At 27.4% G+C, this 12,154-nt stretch overlaps 1 protein-coding gene across 2 annotated transcripts; it reads left to right on the top strand.

The window, feature by feature from the left end:
• The first annotated feature begins 6,594 nt into the window (after positions 1-6,594).
• On the top strand, positions 6,595-12,101 carry LOC8265757 (histone-lysine N-methyltransferase family member SUVH9). 2 transcript variants are annotated; one of them, XM_048379095.1, is made up of 3 exons: positions 6,595-8,903; positions 9,044-9,086; positions 11,563-12,101. In XM_048379095.1, the coding sequence occupies exon 1, from the start codon at positions 6,808-6,810 to the stop codon at positions 8,830-8,832; it is 2,025 nt and encodes a 674-aa protein (XP_048235052.1). In that variant the 5' UTR covers positions 6,595-6,807; the 3' UTR covers positions 8,833-8,903; positions 9,044-9,086; positions 11,563-12,101. The 2 variants fall into 2 exon arrangements, with proteins under 2 accessions (XP_048235052.1, XP_002528332.3); XM_002528286.3 differs by lacking the exon at positions 9,044-9,086 and having other exon boundaries at positions 6,596-8,903.
• The last annotated feature ends 53 nt before the right edge of the window (positions 12,102-12,154 follow it).

The following is a 12,154-nucleotide window of genomic DNA, read 5'->3' as shown; positions in this document are numbered from 1 at the left end:
TGGATCTCTTAACAAGATTTAACTATTGGAAGAATGAGTATTATATTCTATCACATAAATTTATAAAAATTGATATTATTTTAATTGTATTAATTTATTAATATAATTAAATATTAATTTAGTTAATTATATATATATATATATATATATATATATTAGTTATCAATCAATTAAATAGATTATTTTTATTTGTTAAATTTATTATTTAATTTTTAATTTAATCAGTGATGTTCCATAATTATGAAATTTATCTATTTAAAATTAATTTATATAAATAATTAAGATTACATATAAATTTATTGACAATCTAAATTAGTAAAATGCCTATAAAATTAATAAATTAATTAAAACAATATCAGTTAATTATTCATAATTAAAAAATAGATTTAAAATGGTGGAATATTACAATAGCACTATAGCAAAATCCTATAAAAAAAGCTATTTTTACGATAAATTTTTTTTCAAATGTATTATTAAAGGGTCTTATATGGTACACCAATGCCTTATACTAATGAGTTATTTAATAATTTTAATATACTATAAGTTTACGGTACTATATAAATATATAATAATTGATATTATTTTTATTTTAATAATTTATTAATATAATTAAATACTAGATTAGTCAATTATATATGATATTTAATTATCGATCAATCAAATAAATTATTTTTTATTAAAAATTTTAATCTATATTTGAAATTAATTAGTGGTATTTAAAAACTATAAGATTTAACTATAAAATTTTAACTCCTATAAATAATTAAAAATTATTTAACATTGTTGCAAATCTATAGAATTTATTTTTAGATTTAAAATTTATATATTTTAAATAAAATGAAAAATAATTTAAAATTTTATCTAATTAAATTAGTGTAAAATTGATTATAACTAATATAAATTATAATAAATATATAAAATATTTTAAATGAATTTCACATTAGTAAATTAATATGTTTTATAATATTAAAATATTTTTTAAAAACTTTATTCTTATTTTACTTATTTTATATTTTTTAGATAAAATATATTGAGAAACGGAAAAATCTGCTTTGAAAAAATAAACAGACACATTTAAATTGCACAGTTTCCAACTTTCCACTCCATACGAATTTGCGGAGCTCCGATAGCTCACGATTTAAGGAAAAAAGAAATAAAGCTTTTCTCTATAGCTGAAAAAGTCGAGAATACCCCTCATGTCTTACGTGGAAGCAGTATTCCTGGAAACTTTTGGCTATCTCCAGTTTCCTCGTTTGCAACAGATGCGTTGTTGCAAGATGTAATAAATAAAATTCTTCCTTCTTTTCTTCTTTTTCCTTTTAATTTTATAATATGTTATTAATTGTTTTATCATGAATTCCTTTAAAAGACAACTAGTGGTTTTATTTCTAAAGATCAAGTGGAAAAGTTATGCTAAATGAAAAATTAATTTAATTGATTAGATTATTCAAAATTTATTTTAAATGAAATAAGCATTTACTTTTTAAAAATAAAAAATTACGTCAATTTTTATTTTTATAACAAATAAAAATATATAATTCACATTCTACGGACTATTCCTTATGTTAAAAAATATAATTAATATAATAATCACGGTTCTTAGCAAGACATTTTATGGATATTTTTTTAAAAGAAAACATAAATTTAGTGGAAGCAATTTTTTTTTTTGAAAGATCGATAATTCTATGAAGAAACCTTTCGATTATGATAATTACATCAATTGTTGTACGAATAAATTGCTATCTTGGCAATTAATAGAAAATAAATTATAAAAAATATAAATAAATGTCGATATTTATTTTTATTCTAGAAAAAAGTATTTTTTTAATTAGATTTTGGATCTAATGAAGGTATGGTCTTCTTATTATTATTCATATCTATATCGATAGTTGTTTATTCAATAGCACACATGATATGGACAAGTCATTACACTTACGAATAGTTGAGTTATTACATTAGTTATATTATATACATTTCCATTATCATTATATTCTCTATTTGTTATTAATTAATTCATTATACATATATATAAATATAAATATTTAATATTTAATATCTAGTTCAAGTCGTAAAAATATTTATTTTTGATAGTGAGAATTTGCATATTCGAATTATCCCTTTTGTATTATGTGAATTTTTGATTTCATGACGAATGTAAAGAATTAAATATTTTCATAGTCTTTAACTTATTATTCTTAATGTAAGTTTGCTTATATATATTTTTCCGTACATATATTCTTAATCTAGATGCACGTTTGTGCTTTCATAAATAAATGATAATTATTATCAAAATATTCATTATTTAGGGCAGCCTGAACTAAAAAGATTAAACACCTTTAAAATAAGTAATTATATGAGGGTGTATTTTTGAAGTGGCATAGTTATATAGATTAATGCATAACTATCATTAACTATTAATTATTAAATGTTAACTATTATAATTATTTCATCTAAAAAAATCAACACGTCACCAAGTCACTATAACGTCTATGTATGACTGAGTTTGCACAAGATTTTATTTTCATTTAGCATTATTAGAATCAAAGTTTTATTGAAGTCATTTTAAATTTCATCTTAAAACTTCCCTTCTTTTGGGAAATCTAATAAAAATAGTTAATAAGAAGTATAACTATTAAGCTAACAAATTACGTACTTAAATTTAATTCTCTTGATCCATAATCAATAATTAGTTCACTATAGATTTTAGATCTATTGTTAGTTCCTTAGGAATGAAGTCTTAAATGAGATATAGAATAAAAATAATGTTAGGATTATATATTATTAAAATTAGTCATTTATTCACGTGTTATATAATTATCATATAATTAATATATCAATATAATTGATATTACTATTATTTTAAAATAAAAAATCTATTAATATAATTAAAAAGATATTTTATTATTAAATATAATATTAAACATATAATTTAAGATGTTATTTTCTCAAATTAAAATTATCATCTAATTAAAAAATTAATTCATTAGTTAATATAGTATTAAAATAATAATTAATATATTATTTTTATAATAGAATTAGTATTATTATCTGGTTAAGAAATATTTATTGATTAATATAATATTAAAATATAATTACTATGTTATATTTTAGGATCGAGTCGATATTTGATTAGGAATGTAATTTATAAATCAATAATTTAATAGAAAAAATTATAAAATTTTACATAAATTTGAATTCCAATTATCAAAAATAAATATACATATCAAAATAAAAATCTTATATATTAAAAATTAAATATAAATGTCAAAAATTTAATTTCAATATATATATATATATATATATATATATTATTTTAACTGTAATATACAAGATGTATATTTTTCTCTCATAAGAAACAGTACATATTCTCTCCTAATACATGAATTGAGAGGATTAACACATATGTTTTTTTTTTTTATCTAATGATCTTTTGTGCTTTTTATTCGGCGTTTTATGAATATAATACATATATCCATTTGGACTATTTGCATGCAAATTACAAAGTTTCGATTTGGTACTTTTAAAGTTTTCATTTAATATTTAAAAATTAAAAAATAATTTTATAAAAAAGATTAGATGTCACATCATATAGGTAAAGAATAGAATAAAAGAATATGAAATTTTAATATTTTTGCAAAATATTCTACTTACCTTTCATATTTTTGAAGAAAAATCAATCACTATTAAAAGCAAATTAGTTACTTATTCTTTACGTATATATATATATATATATATATATATATATATATAAAATCTGACTAGTAATAAATTATTTATCATAAAAATTTAATAAATTAATAACTGATAATTAAAACTAAAAATTAGCCGAGCCCATATGAACATATTATTGTTCAAGCCCGGCTTAGTGAAATTATATTAGTAACAGAAAATAATTTCAATTTGAGATAAGGAAAGAAAAAGGTTAAATTTAAGTCACGCTCGAACATATTTATAATATTGATAAAAATTATTTTATTTATTTCTATTATAAATAATAATGAAAAACTAAAATAAATTTTATGAATATTGAAAATAATAGGAAAAAGCCATAAAGCATAATACTCTAAAATGATGAAAAGATTCCTTTAAAACACTAAATAAGAGCACTTTATTGTAAATATTAGTATCTAATGGAATAAAATCCTTAAAAGCTATTATTACATTTTTAAACTCAAAAAAAAAAAAAAAGAAATTTCACTATTGCCTTGCTCCTATAAAATAAGCATTTTGATAAATAACCTGCAAAACAATGTTTGGAGGTTTAAATAAATTCAACTGAAGTAAATCACGATTTATAGAAAAAATAACACACATATGAAAATTATACCCTAATTAAATATAAGATTTTCACTCTGATTTATAAGAGATTTATTTAATTTTATATTCATTATTAATATATACATCATTGTCTTGTTATTATTGTTAATATTTATTATTTATAACGATCCTAAAGACTAAGTTTTATCTTCTCAAGTTTAATTTTAATTTTTTAAAAAATTAAAAAAAATAAAACTCGAATCGTTATACTTTTTAGATGAGTCGAATCCGAATCAAATTCAAATTATTCATACAGCTTTACATCCTTAATTGAAAATATTTTAAAAAATCCGATATCTTGAAATCCTTTCCTAATTCAATTAATATTTTAGGATTCTTTCTCTTTTTGTTTAATATTTTTAGTTAATATATTAATTCTATTTCTAAGAAATAAAAAATATACTTAATTTAGAAATTTTTTAAGATTAAAATCATTATTCAATTAGAAAAGTAATTTATTATATAATAATTAATATAAACTAATATTAAAAATATAACAAGTATAAAAAATATTTTTTATTATTAAAAACTCTAGATAAATTATTATTGTTATATTTGTATGTAAAAATTATTCACATTATTCACAGCTGTCAAAAGTTTTTAGGGCTTAATTTTTGTCTATATAGATGCTATAATATTCAATTTTAATTTATAATGCAAACACAGTATATAAGTATTCTTATTTATTACAGATTTAGAAAACAAAAAGTAAATTATAGAAAATATAGAATACAAATTTTACGAATTTATATTATTAATATTTTGGTTTTCTCTTGTACTTCCATTCACCTTGTTTTTATTCTATTTCTCCCTTCAATAACTTTAGGATGGTTCTTATATTTTCTTATTATAGGAGAAGCAATTATCTAACCCATTCTAATTTACGGTTATGTTTATCATTTTAATTATAAATTATTAATAATAATGATTTAAAAACGACATATAATAACATGTAATATAAAATAAAATATATTTTATAATTAAAAAATTTATATTTCTAGTAAAAAGAAAATATGTCCAATTTTGCCCTTGAATTTTATATATTAAAATTCAAATTACTCCTTTTTATCTTTTTATGCTAATTTAACGATCAACTTTCTATTTTTACTCAAATACCCCCATTCCATAAAGTTTGTATTATAATTGATATACAATCAAAAGAAAAGGAGCATGGATTGAATAAAATATAATAAATCAAAATAATTATCTTAGTCAAATAATTTTACCTAAATTTAATATTTTAGATAAACTACTTATCTTTTTCTTTTTCCTTTTTTTCTTTCCATTCTCTTTCATATGTAATTTTTTAGCAAATCTTATATTAATATTCAAAATAAAAAATGGCTTTAGGCCTTTTACTAGTGAATCCCGGTAAAGCCTCTAGACGGCGTATTTTTTTAAAACGAAAAGACTTTACTAACCAATATCAGTCTTATATAATTTAAATACGTAAAATCACAACATAGAATAAGTTAAATATATACAATTTTAGGTTTATTTTTCAAATATAAAATCCTTTCTAATTTTTGCTCTTCTTTGAGATAACTATTGTGGACGCACAGTGTCAGATAATCAAAAAAATATTATTCCATAAGAATATTAGTGTTTAAAGAAACCATATATGTGATGAAATTTGTGGTTTTTAGGACATTTAACAAGAATTGACTATTTTTTAAATTTATATGATATTATTTAAGATCAAAATTTGCTATTAACTTTTATAGTAAAGAAGATTTGAACAATGAAAAAGAAAGAACAAGAGAGACCATAAGAATTTTTATATAAGTTTTTAAAAAATTATTTTAAGAAATGAGTAGCTATTATTAATTTTATCATTTTATTTTACTCTTTTATAATTAGTAATTCACCATTTTCATTCCTTACTACTATATTTATTTAATAAATAACATAAAATATTGTTGCATTATCTTTATTTTAATATAGTCTATTTAACACAACTCATCAATTAAAATAGGAGTTATTTGAATACAAATAAGAAGTTACATGTTAAATAGTAAAAGAAAAAACACTTCAGCCAGAAGACAAGGGGTAAAGTTGACTTTCCCTTATAAAATATAATTAATAATAATAAATTATTTCTAAAATTAATTAAATCGATAAATAAATAATACATATAAAATTTTAAAAATATATTACTCATCAATCACTCCTGCAATGGCCCACACATTATATACTTAAATTTTAAATATAAAAAGCCAAAATTTTATATATAAATAAAGAGTTATTTATCTTTTTCACAAACAAATTGTCTTTCTTTCTTAAAAAAAAAAAACAAAAACAAATTTTCTTTCTTTTTATTGTCTAAAACTTATTCTCATTCCCATTTTCATTTCCATTCCCTTTCTGAAAAAAAAAGAAAACCATGAAAGCACCTTGAAGCCTTCTTTCAGTGCAAAAACCCTGACAGAAACTTAAATTTCATGCGAGCTCTGTTGTAATCTGAATTTCAATCTTTAGACCGAAATTGAAATGGGATCTGTAGTCCCATTTCAAGACCTTAATCTCAATCTCTCTCCACCATGTCCGCCATCAACCACCGCCGTCTCCGTCGCAACACCGTCGCCGCTATTGATCCCAAAATTGGAACCCAAACTCGAACCACTAGACAGTCTAGTAGAAACACCTCTGCCACAAGAAGAGCCACAAGATCCGTTATTTCCCGATTTTACCCCTAACTTCTTTTCAAATACCGATAGTACCCCTACTCCTCCTCCCCCTCCTTCCCAATCCTCCATCGAGGAAGACAATGTATACTCCGAATATCACAGAATCACCGAACTCTTCCGCACAGCATTTGCTCAACGCTTGCAACAACAACAAAATCAACAGCAATACGCTGACGTTTCGGATGATTCTCGCGCAATCATACCACTAAATGACGAAAATAACCTCACAGTCACAACGAAACCGCACCGTCGCTATTCTAAACGCTCATCAGAGCTAGTACGTGTAACCGACTTAGGATTAGAAGACCAGCGATATTTTCGGGATGTCGTTAGACGCACACGCATGCTATTCGACGCGCTCCGGATCTTTAGCGTTTTGGAGGAGGAGAAACGGCGTGGTGAAGCCCTAGGTAGACGCGCGCGCGGCGATCTTTTAGCGTCATCAATTATGCGTGACCGTGGGCTTTGGCTTAACCGTGATAAACGGATTGTGGGGTCCATACCTGGAGTTGAAGTTGGAGATATTTTCTTTTTCAGAATGGAACTATGTGTTGTTGGTCTCCACGGTCAAGTTCAAGCTGGGATTGATTATCTTCCAGCGAGCCAGAGCTCAAATCGAGAACCTATAGCGACAAGTGTGATTGTTTCTGGTGGTTACGAGGATGATGAGGATTCTGGTGATGTGATTGTTTATACAGGTCATGGTGGACAGGATAAGTTTTCCAGACAATGTATGCATCAGAAGTTGGAAGGAGGGAATTTGGCTTTAGAACGGAGTATGCATTATGGTATTGAGGTGAGAGTTATTAGAGGATTTAAATATGCTGGTAGTTTTACTAATAAGATTTATGTTTATGATGGTTTGTATAAGATTCATGATTGTTGGTTTGATGTGGGTAAATCTGGTTTTGGTGTTTATAAGTATAAACTAATGAGGATTGTTGGTCAACCGGAAATGGGTAGTTCTGTATTAAGGTTTGCGCAGAGTTTGAGGACTGCACCATTGTCTGTGAGACCTAGAGGTTATCTTAGTCTCGATATTTCCAATAAGAAAGAGAATATGCCGATTATGTTATTTAATGATATTGATAATGATCATGATCCTCTGTGTTATGAGTATTTAGCTAGGACTGTATTTCCTCCTTTTGCATTTAATCAGGGAAGTAGTGGGACGGGTTGTGAGTGCATTGGTGGTTGTGTTGATGGTTGTCTTTGTTCGATGAAGAATGGTGGCGAGTTTGCTTATGATCAAAATGGGTTTTTGTTGAGAGGGAAACCGCTGGTGTTTGAATGTGGTGCTTTTTGTAAATGTCCACCAAGCTGTCGGAACCGGGTAAGTCAAAAGGGCTTGAAAAACAGATTGGAAGTGTTTAGGTCGAGGGAAACGGGTTGGGGAGTTCGGTCATTGGATTTGATACATGCTGGTGAATTCATATGTGAATATGCAGGGGTTATTCTCACAAAAGATCAAGCTCAAGTTTTCACAATGAATGGTGACAGTTTGATTTATCCCAATCGGTTTTCCCCAAAGTGGGCAGAATGGGGAGATTTATCTCAGATTTATGCTGATTATGTGCGTCCTACATATCCCTCAGTTCCGCCTTTGGATGTCGCAATGGATGTGTCAAGAATGAGGAACGTTGCTTGTTATTTGAGCCATAGTTCAACTCCAAATGCGATGGTGCAATATGTTCTGTTTGATCACAATAATTTGATGTTTCCTCACCTTATGCTTTTTGCACTGGAGAATATTCCTCCTTTAAGGGAGATCAGCCTTGATTATGGGGTGGCTGATGAATGGACGGGGAAGCTTTCCATTTGCAACTGAATAGACTTGAAGAGTTTTTGAAACTCTTGCATGTGTTGTAGCACAACATCCTGGGGACATGACGCTATAAGGTAAACCGAACCGCATTTTTGTATTTCTCTCATCAATTTAAACATGAGTTTGATTTGCTTTTTTCTTTATTGTTAGTTTGCAGCATTGTCTTCATCAAACAGAGTATAAATTGATTTTCGGTCTTGTAATTTTATTGCAGTCTAAAGTGTTAAAAAGAGTTAATCATAGTTTATGACTGTGAGGTAATATTCCTTAAACTTCATACTATAGTCAACAAAATAATAAAGCATAGTTTGGAGTCAGATACTTCTCTGTGAGACATAATTTTTCTTACTTTCTTCATGTTGCATGCCTTTTGGGCTTAAATGAATTGTTGCTATGTAATGATGAGAATTCGCTCATAGTTAAACAAGCATATTATTTAGGAGCTCCTTGGACTTTGGCATTCCCTAAAGTTCTTGTTTAGGGACGACAAATTCGGTAATTTTACTGATATTTGGAATTCTCTCAATTGTAATAGGAGTTCTTGGCATTACCTTTTCTGCCCTCTCTTTGTAATTAGAAAGGAATTTTTTCGGAAAAATATTTGTGCAAAATTATGTTTGTTAGATGATTTACATCCTTAATTATGTGTTCCTAGACGATTTAAATCCTTAATTACGTTTTCCTAGACAATTTAAATCCCATACATGTACAGCATAGATTCTAAGTGGTTTTTTCTTTTTGCTAAATAAGAGAGTTAGTGATGTGTATATATAATGTCTCCCCTGAGTCATTTTTGGGAACATGCTTTATTGCTATTGAGACTGGGGAGTGACCAATGAATTGTATTGTAATTTTTCCAATGTGTAATTAGGTCAAATAACTAGTCAATTTCAAGTAGATTAATGGTCATATTAGCTATACATAGAGTCAATTGACTGGACTAACTGGATTAGCATCAATGCCGATATGGACTACTGAAGGGGTTTGGTAAAACCAGAAAAATGATGGTTTACGGTTCTCTTGATTATATGTTTATTCTTTTATATGTACATTTCTACTATCTTTTCGAACATCTGTCATTGTTGATTGGATCACCATAGTCAGTCTGTATATCTTGCGAGTGATAAAATGTTTATTCAATTATGAGTGTTTATTGCTATTCTACAGATTCTATTTTATGTCTTCTTTCACCTTGCAACTTTTATTTAACATGTGTCTGCCCTGTCTATTTTGCCGAAATTGTCAGGATCACATTCTTTTGACTTGTATATCCATTCAGTTATCTATATAAGTGGAAGGATAAATTGTAGGAAACTGTTTTCTAAAAAGCTTTTGTGCTATTTGCTAATAAGCTGTAAATGGCAGATACTTTTTTTTATTAGTCTGTCTCATTTTAAATTTAAGGAATCAAATATATAGCTGATGACAGCAATGAGTTAAGCAGATTACAAGTCAAACAGCAGAGAGAGACAGATTTGGTGCTTTAAGTTTTTTTTAAGTGGCTTGATAGTTGCCTTATGTGCATCTTTGTGGAGGCTTAATGCACCACTTTGCAATTTTTTGTGTGCCTATTACATGTGTGGTCTTGTGTTGCATCTGTAATGGCACTATTTTCACTGCTTATGTGAGCAGCAGTAGGAAACGAATGATGGAACTAATTCCCTTGGAAACCATTTATATCCAAGGGAAAGTGGCACTGTCAAGTTGTATTGTGGCTTCCATGATAGGTTTGACATCGTTTCAGAGCAGTGCAGAGTGACATTTTGTTTGGATGGGAAATAAGAGGGAAAAGAAAATAAGTGAGGGAAAATAAATCAGATGAAAAGAAAATATTGAACATTTTTCTTTCTTGATCTTGTACGGATAGGACCTTGAGAGAAACAATATAATAAATGGTAGATTATGAAACTTATTGTTTAGCCCTGCTTGTGAAAGCTGAAATAGATAAGCTTTACAATGCACCACAAAAACCAAAATAATGAGGGCAGGTATGTCATTTTGAACATTTTTTCCGAACAGGCTGTAAAATTTCACGCTAAGCCACGGTCATGCTCCTTGAATAAATAAACAGTTCTCTGTTTTCTCTTGCAATCAAAATGTTGAATCTCTAATATTTCCTTGGTCAAGCAACCATATGCTCCTTTATGAAGCTGAGCAGCTGAATTTTCTGGATAGTTTGTTTTCTTTTTATGCGGGTGTTTATGGTGTTTTATCTTACGCAAAAGATATTGAGGTCTATAATAAAGTGGCTCTTCTATTCTGTATTATCTCACTATCCACGTTTTACTAGTGTGTCTGTGTAATTATAATTTAGTTTTTGATTGTTACCTTTTGGGAATACTCCAGCTATGAGTGTGTTGCACTTTCTATGATAATTTTATGATACTCCAGCTATGATAATTTTATGATACTCCAGCTATGATACTCCAGCTATGATAATTTTATGCACTTTCTATGATACTCCAGCTATGATAATTTTGTGTAGTCTTATTCTGAAGCTACTATGGAAGTGGATTACTCTGAATATTTATAGGTTTGTGTATAACAAATATATATCTTGAGGGGAGTTATAGGTATTCCTTATTTGTGTTCAAAAGCATGCTAAGAAATATGCATAACTTTAAAGCGAGAATTATTATTTTAGAGATATAACTCGAGCCTTTTCAGCCTTTCTTTTATCCTTTATTTGTCACAAGACAGATGAGTTTGTTCTCATGTTAATATCTTTTGCAGGTGAGATTGGGCAGTTGTTTGCCATAGTTTTCTGACCCCTATCCTGAAGTGTCTAGTCTTCATCATTTTGCCAAAGTTGATGCTGCCATCTTTTTATGGTATTGGACTATAGATAGCTTTCACCTTTTGCATATGCTTCGGTGGTTTATCTCTCTGTTTTCTTCCCTTGATCTCCAAGTGCTCAAGGCCGAGAGGTGCTTTGACGGTTCAAAATTGTTTTATTTTCCTAGTTTTGGGGGTTCGGGCCGGGGACGGGCAACTGGAACTGGGAATTTTGGGCTAATGTATGGATGCTGCTGTTGTGAAATCACCAACTCTGTAGACAATATAATCCTGTCAGTGGAACTATAGGAAGAAGCCATGTACCCTCTAATACCATGGGAAAATATTTACCATAAAGGCCTTTTGCAAGCTTGTATGCAAGACTGTATGAACCTTTTCTTTGTACCTAGTGGCTTGTATATACCAAATTCAAATTTTATAAGCTTGTACAGGAATTCCATCAATGTTTGCAGAAAAAGCTGTGAATACTTTTGATACTTTTTAGTTGTTTTTCTTTAGTAAATTAGGATGTTGGCGGCCCTGGTGGCTG

Source organism: Ricinus communis, chromosome 9 (assembly GCF_019578655.1).
Source record: "Ricinus communis isolate WT05 ecotype wild-type chromosome 9, ASM1957865v1, whole genome shotgun sequence".
Lineage (NCBI taxonomy): Eukaryota > Viridiplantae > Streptophyta > Magnoliopsida > Malpighiales > Euphorbiaceae > Ricinus > Ricinus communis.
Note: the sequence above shows the minus strand (reverse complement) of the source record. Positions and strands in the feature narration are given on the sequence as shown.

What these genes read in the sequence shown, in the direction of transcription:
- LOC8265757 (XM_048379095.1), top strand. Translation starts at nt 6,808, where the DNA reads ATGGGATCTGTAGTCCCATTTCAAGACCTTAATCTCAATCTCTCTCCA.